This window comes from Pleurodeles waltl, chromosome 4_1 (assembly GCF_031143425.1).
Source record: "Pleurodeles waltl isolate 20211129_DDA chromosome 4_1, aPleWal1.hap1.20221129, whole genome shotgun sequence".
In the NCBI taxonomy this organism is placed as follows: domain Eukaryota; kingdom Metazoa; phylum Chordata; class Amphibia; order Caudata; family Salamandridae; genus Pleurodeles; species Pleurodeles waltl.
The window spans coordinates 918,313,343-918,337,199 of NC_090442.1; the positions used below are offsets into that span (position 1 = coordinate 918,313,343).

A 23,857-nucleotide genomic window follows, 5' to 3' on the forward strand; every position below is an offset into this window, starting at 1 on the left:
TGAAAAGTATATATGCTATTGTGATTATTCAAAGTTCCTAAAGTACCTACCTGCAATACCTTTCATTTAAAGTATTACATGTAAAATTTTAACCTGTGGTTCTTAAAATAAACTAAGAAAATATATTTTTCTATACAAAAAACTATTGGCCTGGAATTGTCTCCGAGTGTGTGTTCCTCATTTATTGCCTGTGTGTGTACAACAAATGCTTAACACTACTCCTTTGATAAGCCTACAGCTCGACCACACTACCACAAAATAGAGCATTAGTATTATCTCTTTTTGCCACTATCTTACCTCTAAGGGGAACCCTTGGACTCTGTGCATACTATTCCTTACTTTGAAATAGTGCATACAGAGCCAACTTCCTACACCTGCCAAACCAAAAAAAGAAGCTAACAAATTAAATTAAGATGCCTCAAATGTTTACTACTGTGGAGAAAATAAGGTGCAAGAGACCCGGATTGGGACACCGTAAAACTAAAAGGGGCACAAAAAAGTATTATTTCCAGAAACGCACCCATGAGGCGTCAAACAAATCTACAGCGGCTTGTTTTTTTTCCCCACGAACACTGAAGCATTACATAATATCCAATGTGCTCCATACAAAACTGCATCAGCCTCATGGCAATCCTTCAACGCAAAATTTATTTTTTTTAAATATGGACCAACATTGGCCCGTTCGTTTTTCCTCCGAGATAGTCACCCACTCAAAGAGTGTCAGTCAACAAAGGCATTCAAGCCTTTGGAAGAAAACGTACTACTCAAACTACCTCTAAAGACTAAACCTTCAAACATGCCATCAGAAACATTCACAGTGGACATCATAAAACAATGTATCCCCTAATGTTGGATAAGTAAGCCGTAGGTTAGAAGAGGGGTAACGTTTGCGGGGGTATTGAGCACCGGGGGATCCGCAACGAACGAACGCGCCCGGTGCTTTAAAAGGCAGCTCTCAGAAGACGCCGGTGGGATCGCGGCGGGAGGACTGCGCAGCACGTACCGGCGGAGAGGGCCCTGCCGACGGCGCTGAGCTGGCCCTCCGGGGCTTCTAGCAACATGCTGGCGGTGCGCGCGGTGTCCTGCGGCTCCTTCCTCTCCAGCCGGCGTGTGCAGCCGCAGGTCACTTCCTGGCGCTGCTGCCGGGCCCGGTGTCGCAGCGTCAGAGGTCCGGGCGGGGCCAGCGGTTGCTGCACTCAGGGCCCGCCTGCGCACGCAGGCAACACAGGCGCCATCTCCCAGTGACAGGCAGTAAAGGAGGCATCCGCGAGTTACTACCCATAACGCATCTGAGGGTCGCAGGCCCTCTGACTGCTGGGACGGAAAGAGGAAGGTTTTACAGATTCTAGATGGACTAAAGGCGATCCGCGTATAAGAAATATGAGCGGTACTTCAAATTAACAAATGTAAATTTCTCAGCCCTTTGTAGGAGCCTGGTTGCTAGGTCGCCACGTGGCTTGTAAGTTCGGGTCGGTAAACATTCGGCAAAACAGTGAAATCCAGTGTGTTCACCCTCTCAGGCGTGGAGGTAAAACAGCAGACCTGTAAGGAAATCAGTTAAGAAGTATTTGACAGTTGTCTAAATCGTTTCAGAATTATTGTTTTAGCAAACGAGCACAATTGCTGTGTTGCAAAGGAATCACATCCGTTTTACACAAATTCTTTTTAACCCATGAGCTTCTGGGCGCTCTAGAATACAAAAATGGAAACAGCTGGTATTTTTCTAATAAAGGTGGCAATCCAATTGGTGGGTGAGATTTCAGGATGAGTCCTTATATTTTTTTTAAGGTCCAGCGTGCAAGCGCTCTGGCTTGTTGTAATCGCTCTGTGGGCTTTTAACAACACCCACTACTGCTATTCATTCTTTGTTGTGTCTTAAATGCTTCATTTTTATTGGTGCATTTTGTGAAATGCCCCTCCTTTGTGTGTTGAGTTCCCTCCCAGGCGATTTCACTTAGTGAACATTTTTGTTGGCCATCGCACTACACGCTTTCTCTCGTTACAGCGTGTGATAGCCCCTCCTCCGGTTTGCCTTTCATCCCAGCAGCGATCCTTTCTAGACATTCATGCAGGGAGCCAATAATTCTATGTCAGGACCGGAGGCTCTGATTATGCTTCTCTTTATATGCTTTATTTTCTCAGCAGCCAATCAAAAAAGATATTTTTGAACGCTACACTTCCTATAAAAACCAACCATAGAATGCCCCCCCATAAAACCTACTGACATCAAAACACTTCCTCCTTCTTTGCTGCTTCGCAGCCAGTTAAGTGCATCTCCTATTCTTTACAGTTTCGATAACGCGTGCAATAGTTTACCTTAATACTTTGTTTCCAGACTCCAGGGGTTGCACCTCGCTCAACACAGGGCAAGCGCTGGCGTCACACCTGGTTGGTGTTTATTTCAGTGAAGTCTGCTATGTATTAATCTTTTTTTCTCCCTCTCTAGGAGAACGCTTCAGCCTCCGAGGATGCAATTGATTCTCTTGGGGTCCTAAATTGTGGAGGGGGGCGGGATGTGGCTGCCATCTTGGGTTGGCCGAGATCCTTCAGTCCAGTCCTTCGGGACTTGTGTGCATACGCGCAATAACGCCACATGAATTACAACTGCGGCTGAGGAGGCTTCGGGCAGTGTCGGACGGTATGCCTCTTACGATGACCCAATATGACCCCTACGGACAGGGCAGGATTTCAAAAGCCTTTTGAGGATAATTTTGTGGAAGCTTTAGATAATAATGTACAATAATCTTGTAACAAGGCCTTGGCCCCCTGACCTCCAACCTCAAGGGCTTCGCTCATCAGCAAGGCTGGCTTCCGCCTCTTCCTGCATCTGCAGAACCAACATCTCAGCCTACTAAGGAGGGAGAAGGTAATGACAGAGGTAAAGCAAGACAATGGCATTCCGAAGCCTTTGAACAATTGTCAATGACAATTTTAGAAGAGTGTGTGTACAGTCATTCCCAGCCACAAACATCAACCTCCGATTAGTCTTCTAAGCTATCTGATCCTACAAGTTCTGACTCTTCCAATTGTTCATCTGACAGCGATCAGGATGACGCTCTTGGGCCTAGCAAGAAAAGGTGCCCTTATCGCGGAACGGATCCCGGTCCTAGTCCACCAAAAGTTCTTACCTTTGATCCAGTGGAGATTGTGCATCCCCAATCGACCAGTTGGACCCTTCTTCCCAAGATGGCCAGTTATGTTCAATCCCACCTTATGCAAGGTTTTGACTAGGAGGTCAGGATGAGGCTTAGATCCGAAGGCCCCAGACCAGATCTGGCTGGTAAGGTTTTGGATACACCTGAGGTGTATTGCACCATGGTAAATTTTATGAAAAAATGGGCCAGAGACCCCAAGAAAGGGCTGGACAGGGCTTGGCGTTCCTGCCAAAACAAACTACTTGATATCTCAGAACCCTTCACAAAAATGCTGGAACTTGGTTTTCAATCCAAAGAGTCTGGTATAGCAGTTGATCTGGACATTTTGATTGGTTGGGTGCAACACGTTGTTTGTCAACTGGTTAATGCCAACCTAGCAATATCCACTGAAAGGAGGAGATTGATTCTGATTGACCCCAAGTTAAATGATCTGGTGTCTTCTAAATCTGGAGCAGTTGGTAGAAGCTCTTTGAGCCAGGAGTGTCCGGTTAATCTTGTATCTCGACAATTTAATTCTGATGGCCTAGGATCCTCAAGATGATTGCTCTCAATCTTTCTTGGACAATCCAGCTATTACAGGAGTTGGGATTTGTCATCAACCAGCTGAAATCTTGTCTGAATCCTTCACAATGGATGGAATATTTGGGATTTTAGATCGATTTGGTGTTATCCCAGTTAATTCTTCCCTCACAGAAAATTCAGATTATCAAGAGGGAGTTGAGGTCTGCCTTGCGAGACCAGACAGTATTGTTGAGGTCAGTAGCTCGGATTGTGGGCCTTTTAGCTTTGTCTATTCAGGTGTTATTCCCGGGCCCTCTATTACAGGGCCCTTCAATGTCTCAAGATACAACACCTGCAGAAGGGGTTGTCTTGTTCAGATCAGATTCAGCTCTCAACGGAGGCCAGGATGGAAATTAATTTGTGGTTGAACCACATGGAGGCCTGAATGACAGGGCGCTTTTTGGCAGCAGTCCGAATGTCATTCTGGAATCAGATGCCAGCAGGTGGGGTTGGAGCACCAGGTGCAGGACTCTCTCTACGGGTTGGAGACTAAACTTCAACTTCATATAAACTGTCTGGAGTTGTTGGCAGGTTCCTGCCATCAGGAACCTTTCCCCTGCCCGGTCAGATTGTTGCATTCTGCTGAGAATGGACAATATTTCAGCAGTACGCTATGTCAACAGACTGGGGGGTATGAAATCTCAGATGTTGGCAGAAATTGCCAAGGATGTTTAGCATATTATCTGCAACATCAGATTTCGGTCATTGCGGAGTATCTTCCGGGTGTGAAGAATTCAGAGGCGGATTGGTATTCTTGCCACCTACGAGACTTCAGCGATTGGAGGTTGTACCAAAGGATCTTCGTACAGCTGAATCGCATTTGGGGACCTTGTTCAGTGGACCTATCTGCCTCTCGGCTCAACCAGCAAATCCCTGTCTTCTTCAGTTGGCGCCCAGATCCGATCTGTCAACAAATGAGCATTGGTCTGCCCACAAGGGGTATGCATTCCTTCCATTCAGTATGATCCCCAGGGTTCTGGCCCAAGTAGGTCATCAGAAAGCCGAAACTGTCTTAGTGATGCTGCTGTGGAGGGTGCAGCCTTGGTTCTATTTGGTTCTGGAGATGTCAGGCGACATTCCTCTTCTGATTCCACATTGCCAGAGTCTGTTGCTGGACCCAGCAACCCTTCCACATCCACTGATCATCTCAAATCAGCTGAAATTGGTGGCCTGGAGAGTTTCAGGAGTAGATGGAAATTGGCAGGCATTTCGCCTCAGGCTTCCGCCTACATTGATCGGGCCTGGTCCGGTAATACCCATAAACGATATGATTTGCATGGCAGAGATGGGTTTGTTGGTGTAACAAAAGGGGTTTGGATCCCTCTCAGGCGGATGTGTGTTCCGTAATTAATTTCCTGTCTTCTTTGGCGGAATATGGACTAGCTTATAGATCTGTGAACAATTATAGATCCGCTATTTTGGCAGGCCATGTTCCTGTTAATGGTAAACCTGTAGGTGAGGATCTGTTGGTGTGTCAATTGCTGATGGTTATTTGTTTCTTTTACTCCCCTACCCCCCACAAACCTAAATATAGTTCTTTGCGGGACGTTAACATAGAATTTTGGCTTTTGAATTCCTGGCCTGATAACAAGTACTTGTCACATAAGCAGTTATAGACTAAGTTAACGATGTTGTTGGGCCTGATCTCTTGCAAAAGAGTTTGATGTTCAAGTTTTGGTTTTCAAGGGTCGTCTGTTTTCCCTGGAAGGGATACGTTTATCCATTTTCAGGAGAACCAAGACTAACACTAGGCTAGTATCTTACCCGTCTTTCCCTAATGATTATAAGCTAAGTGTGGTACAAAGTCTCAACGCTTATGAGACTGCTACCAGTGTATTTATCTAATGGATCTAGGGCCAGATGTATCAAAGGGTTTTTCCCATTCTGTGTCAATGGGAAAATGTGTTCGTACATATGGCCCCTAATGCGCAGTTGCTCATTGCATTACAGAAGCCTTTCAAACCAGTTTCATCTGCGACTTTGGCTAGATGGACGGGTTGGCTACTCTCGGAAGCAGGCTTTGACGTCTCAGTTTTTGGAGCTCAATCTGCTAGAGAAGATATGGCATAAAAATCCTTTGCTTTAGGGTCTCGTCTAGAGGATATCATGAAAGCACCAGATTGGTCATTCTATTGTAAGCCTGTGATGGATGTAGCGTCAGTGGTGGTGGCACAACTTTGAACAAGGATAATCGGAGCCTCCGGTCCTGACATAGAATGAAACCATTTCTAGCTGTTGCATCAAAACATTTCAGTTATATTGAGGACATGGAGGTGAGGATTATCCCACCCTGATGATAAGTTGTTGAACTTCGTAAGGTATCAGTATGCTTTTTCAAATGTTTTGATTGCACAAATTGTTTATTTCCCACCTATTTGACATATTGTCTAGGCGTTATGGAGTAGTTTTTACAGCTCTTCTTTTTATCCTTAGGCACTGAGCAAAAACAAACTTGAGGAGGCGGCTTTCACCAAGGTTATTCTGTCGTTGGAAATCTTCAATCTATTACTGTTGGTTGCTGAGTGTGGACAGCTTCCTTCAGGGATCCTGCAGTTCTGGTCATGGTTGGACGGGTGTCGAACAGACGGTAAACAGGGTGTCTTCGTTTTCTCAATTTGGTTCCATGTATGGTGTTCTGAGGATTGGCCGAGGTTGCTCCTGTGGTACTGAGGTTCATGTTATGATTATGGACTTACATTAAAGTTGAAGTGTGTTCATTGTGTCTATTTCTGCAAAGAAAGAGGAAGTGTTTTGATGTCACTAGGTTTTATAGGGGGGACATTATAAGGTTGGTCATTTGACTATATTGTTTTTTATGGTAAGTGTAGTGTTTAAAATATATTTTTTGATTGGCTGTTGAGAAAATAAACCATAGAAAGAGAAACATAATCCTCGCCTACATGTCCTTAATAGAACTGAAAATTCTTGATGCGACAGCTAGAAATTTTTTCACTCTTGCTCAAGCTCATGGTGGCCGCGGCACTTTGAATTGACTTCCTTATTTCAGCTGTTTTACTTTTCATTTTCAATTTATGTAGCAAGAAAAGTCCAGTTAGGAACTTAAAACGCTAATAGCTCTAACTCGAGCAAACGCAAGACCCATTGCATTGCAAATGCTTGTTTTATTTTGTAACCAGCAAAAGGAATTTTTTTTTGTCTTTGTGACCACATATAAACTCTGTGTTCTACACACACCGAGTTCACAAAAGCAAATCTATTTTCCATCTATGTGACTTCTGTGGGCTGTAATGTTTTTAGCTGGCATTCTGCCAAGAGCATTTTTGGAGCCTAAAAGCTGCAGTCACAGACTGTAGCACAAAATAGCAAGGGGGGTAAAAAGGGATGCTGGCCGATGTAAGTACTCCTATGAATTGGTTATCTGGCAAAGTCTAGTGAGTTGAGAGGTGTGTAAATATGAACTGGAAGTCCTCATACAACTTTGATATTGTGAAATTTAGTGGGCACACATCAAACTGTTCGTCCTTTTCAAGCAAGACAACCCAACACAACTATTGCCTCTTTCAGAAACAATCATCCACATACCTGTCAAAGTTTGAAGAACAAAATGGCAGTCCTATTTGCGCAATCATACAAATAGCTTCAGTGCATGCAATAGCCAGTTTAAATCAGCAGGTACAGTACTTGCACTTCTTTAATTTAAAAGCAATAGTACTGGCACTTCAGTGCAGTGGGAGAGTATTGGCTCTTCTCAGGGGCAAGCAGGTGCTCTAAAGAGCGAGTATTAACACATCTTTATTTCCATTTAAAGCACTGATGGGAAGGACATTAATGTTATGTTAAGAAAGTCGAAGACTGCAACCCTGGAGTGACATGCTGGCTATGTACAACTCTTGTATTCACCAAGACTGAGACAAAACATACATTTGTTACTCATGTTATCTATAGTAAAAGTGAAATCAACAAGCAACTCGTTCGGTCTGGGACACTGTAAAATATCATTCAAGCAAAGTTGTAATAGGATGGCACAAACAGGATTGTACCAATTATGAACGGTTAAGAAGGAGATTTAGAGGGATAAAATCAGGATACATTAATTTTCTTGTTCCAACTATCATGGCTTCTGCAGGGATGAAACACCACGAACACTTGGTGGTAATACACAACTTACAGTTAAACCAATACATTTTAAACTGAACAAAACGTGGAATTTTGATGTATCATGAGCAAGAAAGAAGGAATGTAATTTGACTATAATAAATGGCTTGAGGAAGTCCCATTGGGGATGAAACACATCGGTTGGCAATTAATTATATTGGATAAATATTGACTTGTAATGGAGGTTTAGATAATTAAGAAGAATAAACAGATTTATGGAAACTGAACAGGCATTCTGACTCAAAGAATATTTTGATCAAGTGTTCTGTTATATATTTTATATGGACCTGAGATATGACAATACCTTGAGAGCTGGGTGCATACTATTTTTTTTTTTTTTTTTTTTTAATATATTTTTATTAATTAATAGGTCGCTGTTTACTTTTCACAGTTACATTTATGGGAACATATAATCCAAGTTATTCACACCATTTAAAAGGATACTTTACTTTGCATGTGTTCACAGATGACTTATGTTGTGTTTTAACTCACATCTAGGTCTATATCTGATTTCTGTTGCCTGTTAGCTCTAGGGTTCTATATTTGTTTCCTTAAGTATCTAATTCCTTGTCTCTTTGTTACCCATTTGTCTTACATGTTCACATAGCAGCTTCAACTTTAACATAACTATGTACATACTTAATGGCTTTTTGTGGGTGGTTTTAGTGTTAGGTAGTGAGGATCGATCCCTTAGGGGGCTGTATCTGGAGGGATAATCATCTGCTGTATGCGTTTTCCTATTACTCCTTGTGGATGATTGTACTCCACTCCACTCTGCACCTTGTGGTTTATTATGAGCTGTCAGTGTTCTCTGTTAGCTATTTCATTTTTATTCTTTCTCACCCTCACCAGCGGTGTACCTGGGTTTATTCCTTATCTCCTTACAGTATCTGTTTAGGTTTCCGTTTCTGTTTGAGCTGTATTAGGATTTAATGGTTCTTCCCCTGTGCTATCCCAGCTCATCAGTAGTTCTTCCCACCCTGGGGCCACGGGAGTCTGTCGGATACCCTTTGCTTCTTCAGTTTTTAAGACCTGCAATTCCGCCCCGGCCCACCTCTTGACGTCATTTTTCCATTCAACAAGTGAGGGAGGGGTAGTAGCTTTCCAACCCCTCATAATTAATCTTTTGTAGAGGGCCAGGGCGAGATCCAGGAAGCGACTCCCAATCTTCCCTAGTTGGATATCCGTCTTTAGGCCCAACAGACAGACATCGGGGGCGAACGGCAGTTCCGTGTCATATAATCTTGACATGCTCTCCATCACTGCTCTCCAGCCCATTTGTAACACTGTGCATTTCCACATCATGTGGTCAAAGTCTGCCTCGCCCTCACCACATCTGGGGCATATCTTGGGGGTTCCCCCATATATTCGGAACAGTCGGTGAGGGGTAAGATAAGTTCTATGCAGGTAGTTATATTGGATATATTGCAGCCGGGTGTTACGCGATGTCCTCCGAGGATAAGCCAGAGCTCTGTTCCAGTCTGCCTCAGATAGCATATGTCCAATTGTTTTCTCCCACTTCTCCCTGAGTGAGTGCAGGGGATCCAATGCAGCTTCTAACTGGGCTCGATATATTTTTGTAATTAAGTGGGATTCTTCTCCCGAAGTCAGCAGGAGGTGCAACACTCCGTGAGTCCCGGGCTCTGCGTTAATCGTATCCCACTGGCCTTTCAGAGTGTGCACCAGCCTCCTGTACATCAAAAATTGACCCTGAGGGACCCCCTTCCCTACCAATTCGCCGAAACTCTGTATTGTACCTTCCCTGAAGAGCTCCCCCACCGTCAATACTCCTGCATCCATCCATGGGCCCAATCCCCGGCCCCCAGATCCGGTTCCCTTCGGTTCCACGAGCAACACCGGAATCGGTATCGCCGGTGAGTAGGGTGGACCAACTCCAGTCCTATTCGCACATCTTTTCCAGCACATCTTCGCGGTGTTAGTCATTAGGTTGTCTCCGAAGGGGGACAGCTTCTTCTCTATCATGCGTGCTATTATTCGATCTATGTCCATCGAACCGTGGGGGTTAATTAGGTCCAACTGCCCCTTACCCACCATCCAGCCTGCCACCCACTGCAGCTGGGATGCCAAGTAATATGCCTCAAAGTCAGGAGCCCCTAATCCACCCGCTCGCATCGGTCTGCACATAGTAGTCAATGCTGTGCGTCTCCGGCCCTCATCCCATATTAATTCCCGAAGTAGGGTGTTTAATTCACGGAACCATGCAGGGGGGACCCATAACGGTAGATTAGCAAAAAAGTAGAGGAGGCGGGGCAGCATCACCATCTTAGACAACGCCACTCTGGCCATTGTTGTTAGTTTCAGCGACCGCCAAAACCCAACTGAGGCGCGCAGGGACCGGAGCGCCCCACCCAGGTTGCCGTCCCGAAGATCGGCCAGCTCATGAAATATTTGGATCCCTAGATATTTGAAAGTCCGCGGGGCCCAGTTCATATCTTTCGGACATGTTTCAGGGCGCTCTATGTTTGGTAGTATGGGGAAGACAAATGTTTTGCCGCGGTTAAGATGAAGTCCCGACAGTTCCCCATAGCTCTCCAGGATCTTTAAAACCCACGGGAGGCCACTGGTTCCGTCTCTCAAATACACCAGAATATCGTCCGCATATAGGGAAATAATATGCTTGCTAGGACCCCAGTTAATTCCTCTACCGATTCCTTCCTGTCGTATTTGGGCCGCTAGAGGTTCAATTGCCAGGGCAAATAGCAGCGGTGATAGAGGACATCCCTGTCTGGTTCCTCGATACACCGGATATGTGTCGGATATCGTTCTGCCCGTCTTCACCCTAGCCATTGGGGAGGAGTACAGTAGGTCCACCCACTTCACCCAGCTTTCACCTAGTCCCATCTTTAGCATCACAGCCCTAAGGTAGTCCCACCTGATCGAGTCAAAGGCCTTTTCGAAGTCCACTGCTAATAAAACCCCTGTCGGAGGTTTTTCTGTTGCTGGCATGTGTAAGATGGCAAAGACCCTCCTCAGGTTCAACGACGTGCTGCGACCAGGGACGAAACCATTCTGATCTGTGTGCACTAGTGTTGTCATTAGGGGGATCAGTCTGTTAGCCATGATCTTACTGAGGATCTTAAAGTCACTATTCAGCATTGACAATGGGCGGAAGTCGGTCACCGGCGCTTCCCTGTTTTTTGTTTTAGGTAGTGGTATCACCAAAGCCTCACGTAATGTGCCCGGTAACTCTCCTCGGTGCAACGCCTCCGCGTATACCTCAGCCAGTTGGGGCACTAACAATGTCCTATATTTTTTGTAAAAGTCCATTGGAAGGCCATCGGTACCCGGAGTCTTTCCAGGAGCCAACTGCAATATAGCCTCACTTATCTCCTCCACTGTTACAGGTCCCCCCAGGCTATCCCTCCCCGCTTGGTCCAAGGCCGGGAGAGCGATTCGCTGTAGGGAGTCTCGGAAGGCCTCCACCCCCAGGTCATGGGGTTTCCTATACAAGTGCATGTAGTATCCCTTAAAAGCTTCGTTGATTGGGCCTGGGCTTCGCCTGCATATTCCCTTTTTGTCTTGTACACTTGTGATGGGCTCTCCCCCTCCGCTTGGGCGTACCAGCCAAGCTAGAAGCCTTCCCGATCTACCCTCCTCTGATTGCACTGATGCCAGGTATTTTTGTGTGTTGTGGCACCTAAGTTGTGACTCGATCTGGGAATGCTCTCTACGGGCCCGCTTATATTCCTCATTCTCTTGGGCTCTAACATCTTGTCTCACTTCCCATTCGTGTATTTTCTTCTCTAAAGAGGTCAATTCCCTTTCAAGTGTGCGTTTCACCCCCACTGATTGACCCAGGCAGAATCCTCTCGTTACCACCTTAAGCGTTTCCCATTCTGTGGCTCTGGATGTGGCGGATCCACTGTTAATTTTGATATGTTCTGTCAAATGGCATCGAAGGGCCTCTCAGTACGGCTGATCCTCCAACGCAGTGGGGGACAGTCTCCACGATGGAATTGGGGGTCTGTCCTCTATAATACTCAGTGTAATCAGCAAGGGGTTATGGTCTGATAGTGTGCGGCCAAGATACTCTGAGTGGGTTACATAACGCGCAAGTCCCGCAGTGCATGTCATTCTGTCAATTCTAGTGTGCAGCCTGTGGAGGCCTGAATAATAAGAATAGTCACTGTCTGTTGGGTGTTGTTCCCGCCAGACATCCACTAGCCCCCAGGAGTCCAGCCATTCGCAGAGCTTTTTGGCTATTCTAGTGGACCCTGCACCCTGCAGTGGCGGAGTCGATCTGTCCTTGTTAATGTCCAATACTGCATTGAAGTCCCCTCCCACTATTAATTCTCCTGTGCTTTGGCGGGTGAGGTGGCTTGATAATTTGGTCAGGAAAGGGACTTGGTCCTGATTGGGAGCATAAATACAACTCATAACAACAGAGATACCGTGTAGTCTCCCTTCTATCACCACAAATCTGCCCTCTTGATCTATGTCAGTTGAGTCTATTATCAGTGGGACCCCAGCTCTGACCCATATCAATGCTCCCCTCGCATATGCTGAATACTCTGTGGCAAACACCTGTCCCCTCCATCTGCGTCTCAGTTTCTCAACCTCTCCAGCTATTAAGTGGGTTTCTTGTAGCATTGCCACCTGCACCCCTCTTCTCTTCAAGTAGGAGAGGATTCTGTGTCTTTTGGTTGGAGTGCTCATCCCCCTAACATTCCATGTTAAAAGATTATAGTTTGCCATGTTAATAATTTAATTTGATAATAGTGTCCCTGGCGCCCCCAGAGTAGAATTCTATTCCTACCCATGTTCAGATCTTTACTGTTATCGTATATCGCCACCCACTTAGCCAAGTTAACTAATAACTGCAAAACCCAACTCCCCCACCCCAGGGCGCCTACCAACCTGCAGGTGGCCCAGAAAATCACGCAACAGTGCAACTTATTTAAACATATAGTTACAGTTCTCGCCAGGCTAGCTTAGACCAGCGAGTTACTGGTTCGGGGGGCGGTCAGGTCCGGAGGGGCCTCATATTCTTCTGTTGTGTCGCATCGCCAGGTCAACTCTTGCAATGTTTATCCAAGCTCATCAGCGGACCGCGGCGTCACCCTGGGAGCACGTGTCGAGCAGGTCGAGTCTCCAGCCGAAGACACCATTGTACCGTCTGAATCCTCTCCTGAGCCCTCCGGAGGGGAGGCTCCACCACCAACTTGGGCTGCCGCCTCCAGAGCCGCCCTCTTATCTTTTTCCTTTTGCATTTGTGTTGGCGCCAGCTTCGGTCGGATCCCGGGTTTTCGCGCCCTTGGAGCTCGGCGAGCCCTGCCCGCAGATGTGTTCTCACCATTGGGTCGCCCCACTTGGAGTCCTTGTTTCTCGAGCCATTCCCATGCTTCCTCCGGTGTTTGGAGGAAAGTGGTTTTCCCCTCCAGTATCACTCTGTCTGGCCGGATATAGCAATGAATATTGAATCCCTTCGTCTCTGAGGGCCCTTTTGACTGCTAGGAATGAGGTTCGCTTGTTCTGAACATCCAAAGTGTAGTCCGGGTATAGCGTCACCTCCCCATTCGCTATCTTAAACGGGCCCATCTCTCTGGCCTTCTGTATGAGAGTGTCTCTGTCTTTGTAGTGCAGCAATTTGGCAATTACCACACGAGGAGGCCTACCGGGGGCTAGAGGCCTCGACGGCATTCGGTGCGCTCGCTCCAGCGTGTAAAAGGGCGTTAGGCATCCCGGTGCCACCGTTGTACTAAACCAATTCTCCAAGTAGTTCACCATGTTAGTTCCCTCGACTCCCTCTGGAAGGCCCACCACGCGCACGTTGTTCCTTCTGTTTCTGCCCTCCGCGTCCTCAACCCTTCGTTCTAGTTGTGTTAATCTAGTAGCCAGGGAAGTCACCTCAGCCGCTAGATCCTTCTGTTTCGGTTCAACTATTGCCAATGTGGATTCCGTTTCCTTGACTCTATCCGCCAGTTTGTGGTGTTCTGCTCTTAGGAGGCCTACTTCCACTGCTACTTGGCTGATTTCGTGTTGTAGTGTTGTCTTTGTGTCTGCAATCGCCCCCAGTATTCTGTCCAGGGTTTCCTGTACGTTAGTTTGTGGGTTGGTCTGCTCTTCCATTTCTTTGCGTGCTGGAGGGGGCGCCATGTCCATGACCTTCTTCTTGTGACGGGCTCTGGGGGGCATCGGCCAAGCCGTGTGGGGAAGATCGCACCCCCAAGGTGTAGGCCCGAGTCTCTTCACTGGCCCTCTTTCCACTGTGATCTCGTGCCCCGGCAGGCGCAGACCCGGTCTCGGTCTCCGGATGGGCGTCAGAGAGGGCCTGTTTGTCCACCCCTTCTGTACTTTGTTGGGCTCTGTTTTCGGCTACTCCGGCAATCGCCCCCAGCGGGCTCTAGCCACAGGGCCACTCGCTCTCTCTGCTTAGGGCGGCGTCTATTTTCTTTATTATTTTCTTTTCTTTTTGGATCCTGCCACTCCTCAATTACCCTTTTTTTTCCCCCCTGTCTTCTTTTTTTTTTTTTTCGGGAGAGTTCTTTCACGTGTTTATTTATTTTTTTTTTTTTCCCTTTTTTTTTTTTTTTTTTTCCTGTGATTTACTTGCCCCCGGGGTGGTGTCTCATTAGGGGGCCTCCTGCCGCTCAGTGTCGTCTCTGCGCTCCCGCGGGAGCGTCCCCCGAGCTCCGGTCGCCCTCCCGGCAAGATGGCGGCTCCGAGCCCCCTCCTCCGGGGGCTTCCATCTCACGCTGCTTCACCCGGGACCGGGTGCGGCTCAGCTCCGCCTCCACTTCTTCGCAAAGGGGGTTCCCGGCGTCCGGTCCGCCGCGCCAGGGCCCCACCAGGCGGGATCGCCTCACCGGCCCAGGCCGGTCGCACTCGCTCGGCTGCAACGCTCGGCCCTACCCGAGGCCCCGGCTCACCGCGGGATGAAAGGCCGCAGGTCTGCTCCGGAGCCAGCGAGCCGAACCCGCTCCTCCGCACGTCCCGGATCAAAAGCGGGGAACCCAGCCGCATCCAGGTTCCGCCCCCAGGTCAGGAGCAGTCTTTTGGCGTTGACCCGCCCGGAGATGGCACGCTTACAGGTATAAGGTAAAGCGGCCCCTCCGGAGCGAGGAGATTAAGCGTGCGCCATCTCCTGCAGTTGGCCACGCCCCCCAGCTGGGTGCATACTAATATGGAATTAATTTCCCTGTTGTTTTGGAGTGGAGGCAGTTTAAATCAGGGGATACCTAAATTAGGACCATTCTTTTCTTCAAAAATCACAAGTCTCCAGCCTAGATTGGGAGTGTTTGCATGTAGGCACCTTCAACCTGTCCTTTCACTTCAACGAACATTACGTTATATAGCTTATCCATCCAAAAAGATTACACCAGCAAGTGCTAGAAAGCAGTGTGCCCTTGGCTACAACATAAACTGGCCTAAGGTATCACACATGATATGATGCTGAATTGTAGATATTGGTCCTATGATTTCTTCCCTAGTAAACGCCAAGAATTGTTGCACCAAACTGTGCATTTTTAAAGCACTTTGGGCAAGTAACCTTGGTCAAAGTTAGTTGGATTTAATTTAAATATCACTTGGTGGCAGGCATTTGAGAATCCTTGAAATACATTTTTGGAAAGTGTAATGGCAGAAGGAGCATTTTAAAGAACACTTGGCAGTGACATCGGTTGCATTTGGCCCGTGGGTGGAGGATCTTTAATTTAGGTTTTTTAGACAATGCTTGTTAAATGGTGCACTTAGAGGGTGCACTCTGCTTACACAGCAACAGATGTTTGCTTTTAATCCTTACCATTTCTGTTATTTACATAGTGAGGACCCAAAGCATAGTTTAGCATGTAATGCTTTCACATTGTTAATGCCTGCAGTTAAGTTTATGTACAGCAGAAGTATATATCCATTGATGTTTATGTGTAGCAAAGCCTGCTGGGGAGTAGCCGAGCACTACACATTGTGTGTGTGTGTGGGGGGGGGTTTGAATGGGGGGGCGGAGATGTGCATGGACAATACGAGACAGTGTATATCAACTGGTGCTTTAGATCTTTGAATTACAGAAGTACAATACATTGCATATGTTTCTCATTGCACTTCAGGTATCTAATTTCTTTTCGCTTAGCTAGTAGACCACTTCTCCCCCGGAATATGTTATCCTATTACCTTCGCACACTCAACATGAAAATATGGAAGTAGTCAATATATGTTAGTGCAGACTAAATCAACATTTGCTCAGCTGGTCTAATACATTGATAGAGCTTTTCAGTGATCCCTTGGGTTTCGGCAAACACTAAGCATTCTGAGATGTGTAGGCCCAAACATATCATGTGACAATGAAACTATAATGTCCCGCATGTTTGGTGCTGTGGGATGAGAACTCGGGACTGACTAAGTGTTGAAATCATAACATGGGTGAACACGAGCAAATTGCTTTCTCAGGTGTTTCTGTGGGCAAAATACACACTTGGAAAGTCATATGCCTAAAAATGACATTTAGCTGGAGGGGCCAATATTCATAACTCTCAAATAATTACAGTGCCCCTGCTATGTATGGTCAGCTGGGTTGATTGTAAACGTGATCCAGAAAATGAAGGGTAAAATAAGGTATATTGTCTAATTTGAATTAAGATAAAGCAAGAAGGACGTATAGTCAAAGGTTTTTTTATGCATGTTAGGCCTCTTGAGAAATTGTGCAAACAGCATTTGCCTGGGAACATCAATCAACAGCAACTAGATGGTAAGTGAGGATTGCTTCTTGCATACAAAACAACAAAGAGCGAGTGATGTTGTGGTATTCTTTAAAGAACCATAAGACTAAAATGGAATTGCACCAAAAAAAGTGTGACTGGCGCACACCCATCCACTACACTCGCATACAGTAGGCTGGCCCACTGAAACCATTCCGTGGAACTAGCAGTGCATCTCAGCTGATAGTAGCACTCTTGCATTTTGCCAGTCCCCTACAATCCTAAATAAACCATGTGTCCACAGACATTACTCTTGTGCCTCAACCAGACCTCTGCAGCAGCTACAAGCGGACTGGAATTTTGGGAATTTGAATAGTTGTGTTTCCAAAAGGCCTGTAAGGAAGGGTAGAGGCAGTTCTGCTAATCACTATATCAGCTTCTGTCTAATATGCAATTGACTCTACTCTAGCCTCACTTTCAGATGCACTGGTGTGCCACAGGTCATCTTCTTTCCCGGGAAGGCGAGTCCATCTGTGGCAGAAGGTCATAGACAGCATGAACATTGGATTGTCCTCTTCACTGTTGCCTGAAATTATGATTCCACTTGGTTTATTTCTGAGGCACGTACAGCAGCATCTTAACTGGATATATGAGTTGCTGGCGTTTACGTTAATAGACGAGCTCGCTAATTATAAGTTAAAGTGATCAAATCAGCAGCCAATCACAACATGCAAGATAAATTGGTCTAGCAAACCAGTAACGAAAGGGAACACCATGGTAAGAGACATTAGGGTAATCTTATTTAATGTTAGAGGGCTAAACAAACTGGCTGAATGCCTTATCATCCTACAAACACTTTAGGAGATTACATTTGTCTATTACAAGAGACACACATTTTATCTAATGTTAAATGCAGATTGCGCTTCAAGGCATACTTACTCCAATACTTCCAGCCACTAAATCCAAGACAGCAGGAGTGGCGTTCTTGCTAACCCCACATGTGGGATTTCCAGTCTTGACTTCATACTCTGATAAAGAGGAGTAGATGGCTGCTGCTGAATGGCAATCTTGGGGACAGAGACATCTCAGTTGAGTCAATACACACTCCTATTAGCAGGATTCACCATTCAAAGGCTCCGCACACTAGCCATGGATCCCTTCTTGGAGTGGGGGGTGGGTGGGGGCTGGGCGAGCGGGACTTCTAGGGGCCGAAAACCACTGTAACAAGTTCATTCACAAAGTGTATGGCATAAGGTCTTAGCTCTAAGGGCTCATTTACAACTATTTGACTGAGATAAGGTAGTCTATGCATTAGTGAAAGTGGAGCAAATCAGGGCAATTCCTGACATCCAGGCTGAAAGCTCAGCATACCCAGAGGCAAATCGGGGCCACAAAGGATGAGAAAGGCATTTGTCTGATTGAAGACAACTATAAAATAGAGCAGTTTTGCAGCTTTTACTCAATGCTATATTCAGCTGGACAAGTACACACTGGCGCTGTATGTAGAGCAGGCTAAGCTGAAAAAAGTAACATAAGAGCAAAAGGAACATTGGACCAAAGAATTACAAAATAATAAATAATAAACACCATGAAGCATCTACGGCCATGCAGAAGCCTTCATAGCAATATTTTATAAAAACCTTGCGCCTTTACTGTTGGACCTCACGCCCAGGCTGTGAATTCATTTGGTAATACAAATCGAGTGACACAATTCATGTCAGATGCATGGATTTTGGTTACTCCTAAACCACAGAATGTCTGAGGCATGTGGGTCACAGAGATTGATTTTAATTCTGACTGTAGACTTGAGATTTTTCACTAACATTTTGGCTACAAGGCTAAACGAGGTGCTGCCCCAGCTGCTTCACTAATACGATCCTGGTTTGTGGGGATGAGTAGGCTATAGATTGGCTACATTACAAAAATGGCTGTACACATTGTAGATGCAGCACCACACCTCTAGTTAGAGACAATGCTTCTCTTCCTTCATGTCTAAAAAGCCTCTGATATTGTGAAATGGGAATTTCAGGTGGGCAAAGATTATGGCCCATGTCATGATCATGGGTAACGTAAAAAAGGAATACAGCGGTGGGCTCTTAGGGCGTAGTAAAAGGAAATGGAATCTTACTGTAAAATTCCTCAACACACTTCCATTGCAGGGATTTGTTTGCAGTCATGCCTCATCTAAAATGGCAGTTACTGGGAACAAAGATTCCACAAAGCGAAACTAAATCAAAATATTGCAAACCCTGGAAATCTCATCTCATGAGATATCATGGTAGTGGCATCTTGAATCTTCTGTATAAAAGAAGAAAGCAAAGTGAGTTACATTGATTCCTGAACTGGTTGCTGGAGTCGTGGAAACCCTAGAGTTTTTGGACTCACAATTTGTTCTTCATGTTGCCTTGGATGTCTACTTCTCTTGCTACTACTACTGGTCTTATGTGTCTAATAGGAGAGTGTAATATTATCATGACTGTCTTTTCCTGAACTTTTATAATTCTTGCAAGGATTTGTTTGTGACTCTGTTCAACCTATGAAATGGACATTGCTGAATTGGGAATGATTTTATAACCAAAAGGCTGAATTTTCTGCATATTTTGTGAACTTTAGTAGGATGTAAGTGCTGTTAACTCACTTCCTATGATACTATTACTTTTTTTTTTCAAGCAAGGGTAAGAGGTAGGGTAAATTATTTAACATACATTTTCATTAATCAGTCTATATAGGATGCCAGCATAAGAAGTAATCACTGAATTATTTGGTAATAGATACAATTACATGTTTTAAGAAAATTAAGGAGAGTAGCTGAGAAAGAGATGTTTCTAAACCAAGTAATAGTTTGCTTTAAAACAAGTCACATTAGTGACGTTAAGATAGTAGTCAAAAGAAAACTGATAAGTTACACAGTTGCGCTCCCAAAATCTATTTGTTGTGAAGAAAGCCTTGCAACACCTATTTTTTCTCTCTAATCCCTTTCCAATTTCCCCTTTGGTATTCTGATTCACGTCGAATTTGTATGGGTCTGGAGTGCCCTTTGGGGGAGTTAAAGAAAGCCTTCGTATTAATGGTACTTCTGCAGAACAAATACTTCCGGTAAGAACTCAGAGTTCATGACACAGTAGCTTTCAGAAGCATTTCTAAATATGACCTGGGCCAGATACATTCGCAAAACCTAGGCCTAAAAGCATACCGTCTAGGAACAAAAAAATCAGGAGGGTGACCAGGCAGGGTTGCCCTCTGCCCCCTAGCTTTTAGTCACCGTATGGGGCTATGGCCACAACGTACACATAACGAGACAATCTATGGTGTAGGACTAGTATCTGATATGGTTAAGCTGATAATGTTTGCACATGGATTCTCGGTATCCTTTTTTAAAACATGTTTCAGAATGATGGCATTGAGATAATGCACATGCACCATTATGCTACGCAGGGCAATCGTGCTCAGCACAACTGTCAATAGAGTACAATGCTCAAGAAATCAAGTGCATATCATCATTTCTTGACCAATTAAACCTCCTCTATGCCAGTACTATTAGAAGAATTGGACACTTATCAGTGGTTCTGTGGTGTTAAGATGAATATGCATAAATTAGAGGCCTTAACTCTAACTGTCTCGCAAAGATCACTCCGTTGCCTTAAGAAAACTACAGCTTCTCGATGGAACAAGTAAACTATAGTACACCTGTACATATGTACCACACCCAAAATCAAGCCCCTGTGGAAAGCAAATTATCAGCTTCTCATTTGTTCCAGCAGACAAGCCCAGTTGTGATGCTATGTGCTGCAACTCAGTCAGCTGGAATGGATAGTATCTGTAAAAACGATGATCCTAAAATGGGCCCTATTTCTTTTCTAGGCTTTGCTGATTGCAGTACCTGGAGACACATTAATCAAAATGGGGTGTGAAAATAATTTAACAAAAAAAACGTACCTTTACCTTCACCCCCCTAATGGAGGAGCCGCGCCTGTATCCTATGGATGGAAAAGACCACCTAGGAGATTGCAGGTAACACACAAGCTTGATAATCATTGACCAAAGCAAATAAACCTTCTTGCGTAAGATTATCTGTCTGCTACCTGCTCAAGGTCTCTGCGAGCGCCACAGATTCTCTCTCACAAGAATAAACCTGACTTACACTCCTCCCATTTCTGGTCTCACAGGAACGGGTCCATGGCTTTTTTTCTTTTTTGTAATGTTTGATGTGGCTGGATAATCATTAGTGTATTGTGCATCTGTGGAAGAGGTGGATTCATTTTCTGGTACCTGTTCACTTGCAAAGAATGTATCTTCTGAAAATAAATAAACATTTATTAAACCATAAAATCAACAGCCAGCGAAATGAATAGATGAATCTGATGATTGCTGACATCCATATTAGCTTATATATATATATGTCCTTCACTTCTTGCCTGGTGTATATGGCTCACACCAGTGCTTCAGCATGAATCACTACAATCATCCTTTTTGGAAGGGCACACATCACATCTATCAACCATTTGAGGAATGTGCAAACAGTTCCATAGCTGCCCATTTCAGAAGGGCACACAACATTCCCCATTTCAGTGGGGCAAACCACACTACAAATGCTCATTTAAACATGGTTCCGTTCACCCATCACAACTTAGATGCACCGTTTATCAGAGAAACATGGCTCATAACCATCTCACACACATCCTTAACATTCTTATACTTGCCTGCACGGTACGACATACAATTCAGCAAGAGGACTCGTCAGTCAGCAAGTCAACATGGCTCTGTAGCCTCAAAGACCAAGCTGCACGGGGCATGGCCTAGAAGGCGGCTGCATTAGACGCTTCGCAGTGCTGCAGTTCGATCCCATTTTCCACCCGCAGATTATCTGTACTGCGGAGCGCGCTGCTGGAAGGTGCCGGCGCCAGGACAGGCCTGGCATGCGAAACAAACCGAAAAGGTCCAGCACTTACCTGGGGTCGATGCGGGCTGAAAGTTTGGTACTAAGTGCAAAGCGCCTTAGTGCACTGAAGGTGCCAGACACTCAACACCACTGGTGAGACACGGTGCGTGCACCTCATTGTGCCCAGAGCCGGGGCCTCCCGAGCTCAAAAAAGGGTCAGACTATGCGACTACCAAGTATTAGTTTCCTCCATCATCACCCCAGCCCCTTGCACTTCTCCCTTTTCTTCATAGCACAGCAATAAACACACTTTGAAAAAATACAAGTATGGAGTATGTCAAACGATTTCAGTATGTATTTGTTTAACAAGGTTTCAACATTGCAATTAAACTGTACAGTAATTTTTACATAGAAAAGACCTGTAGTTTGCTGCAGTGAATACACCAGGAGCAATAGTGGGGCACCAACATTTGCAAAAAGAGTTGCCAAAGGGTACAGTGAGTGGCCACAGAAGTAGGAAATCACAGCCTGCAAGTTACAATGTGAAACAAAAAAACTGACAATGAAATGTGAAGTTACACTGTCTTACCTGTGTTTCATTGGAAGTATTGTCATATCACTGCAGTTCTGTTGTCCTCATCCTCTGCCTCCTCATCTTCACTGTCCACAGGGTCCACTGCAGCCACACGGCCATCACCAGCCTCCTCCTCCTGCAGAGAAGGCACATGGAGTCTCAAAGCAAGGTTATGCAACATGCAGCATGCCACAATTATCTGGTAGACCTTCTTGGGTGAGTAGCACAGGGATGCACCTGTCAGATGGAGGCACCAGAACCTGGCCTTCAGGAGCCCAAATGTACGTTCAATGATCCTTCTTGTTTGCCCATGTGCCTCATTGTAACATTCCTCAGCCCTTGTCCCTGGATCCCATACAGGGGTCAGAAGCCATGATAGGTTGGGGTAACCTGAGTCACCTGCAAATATTGTTGGACAACTGTTACCCACACACTATCCCTTATGGCCCACACCATACCCATACACCAACATCCACTGGGTGAGAACCAGAGTTCACCTATTAGCCACACCCTGTGCCTCTGTAGTTGGCCCATCACATTTGGGATGCTGCCATTCCTCAAGATAAAGGCATCATGCACCACCCCAGGATACTTTGCATTGACGTGGGAGATGTACTGGTCTGCCAAACACACCATCTGCACATTCACTGAGTGAAAACTTTTTCGATTTCTGAAGACCTGTTCATTTTGACGGGGGGTGGACAAATGCTATATGTGTTCCATAAATTGCCCCAATTATGTTGGGGATATGTCCTATTGCATAGAAGTCAGCCTTCACTGTGGGCAAATCCTCTTCCTGGGCGAAAACAATAGCAGTAGCTGCACATATGTTTAATCAGGGCAGCCAACACTCTTGAGAACATTGGATGTGACATTCCTGCTTCCAAGCCCACTGTCAATTGGAAAGAACCAGTTGCCAAGAAATGGAGCACAGATAGGACTTGCACAATAGGGGGGATTCCAGTGGGGTGACGGATAGCAGATATCAGGTCAGGCTCCAGTTGGGCACACAGCCCCGTGATTGTGGCCCTGTCAAGTCTGTAGGTGAGGATAATGTGCCTGTCCTCCATTGTTGCCAAGTCCACCAGGGGTCTGTACATGTGGGATGTCTCCATCTCCTATTCATCCTCAGCGGTTGCAATCTATGGGGCAAAAGAGTGAAGAGCCTGTAATAAACTGTACATTGTAGCCACTACAGTTCAATCCATGATGTGAATTATGAATGTATTAGTGGCATATGTCCTGTATGTACAGTTGTGATCTGTGACGCAGCTATGATCCATGCACTGCACCCACCACCCCCGAAATGGCGTCCGCCTGTCCTGTATGGAGGGACAGGTGGACGTGAGGTAATTCCACTGACATTGTGTGCCGTTGTGGCAGGCGGTCGGGATGCGCAGTGCAACGCCTCATTGGATAATATTGGGCCCTATGGGGTACAGTGGACAATGGTGATGTACGCCGGCGGTGACGGTATGCACCGCCGCGGACGTCACCGCCATTTTCTATCTGTTCACTCACTTGCTACCTGACCTTCAACAGGAGAGGACCTACACTGCAGATGCTGCTGTAACCTGTGTCTGGAACCTACCATGGCCCTTGTGACTGGGGAAAGGGCCCCTGCCTTCAACTCAGCAGAGTTGGAGAGACTAGTGGATGGGGTCCTATCCCAGTACGGACTGCTGTATGGGCCTCCAGACCAACAGGTGAGTACGCTGTGAGCACGATGATTGGGGCATGAATGCATGGAGTGCTGTGTGTGAAGGCCTGGCGTGGGGGGGGGGGGTTGGTGGATGGGCCCTGGGCAGCGTGCAGCATGTATGCTGGGCCATGTCTGTGCGAAAGGGGATGGGAAGGGCTATAGTGGGCCATGAGTGTAACAGCCAGGACAGTCTAACTAATACCTTCCCCTGTGTATATT

The 23,857-nt window shown here is 45.9% G+C and overlaps 2 protein-coding genes across 2 annotated transcripts in view; one reads left to right on the forward strand and one right to left on the reverse strand.

Moving 5' to 3' along the window:
- Positions 1-1,243, reverse strand: part of DNAJC2 (DnaJ heat shock protein family (Hsp40) member C2) — a 403,795-nt gene extending 402,552 nt beyond the window's left edge. The window contains exon 1 of the mRNA XM_069229688.1: positions 1,004-1,243. Coding sequence (XP_069085789.1) covers positions 1,004-1,061 — 58 coding nt within the window. The 5' untranslated portion in view covers positions 1,062-1,243. The remainder of the gene's footprint in view (positions 1-1,003) is intronic.
- An 82-nt stretch (positions 1,244-1,325) lies between these two features.
- PSMC2 (proteasome 26S subunit, ATPase 2) overlaps positions 1,326-23,857 on the forward strand; it is a 117,783-nt gene continuing 95,251 nt past the window's right edge. The window contains exon 1 of the mRNA XM_069229691.1: positions 1,326-1,387. Coding sequence (XP_069085792.1) covers positions 1,381-1,387 — 7 coding nt within the window. The 5' untranslated portion in view covers positions 1,326-1,380. The remainder of the gene's footprint in view (positions 1,388-23,857) is intronic.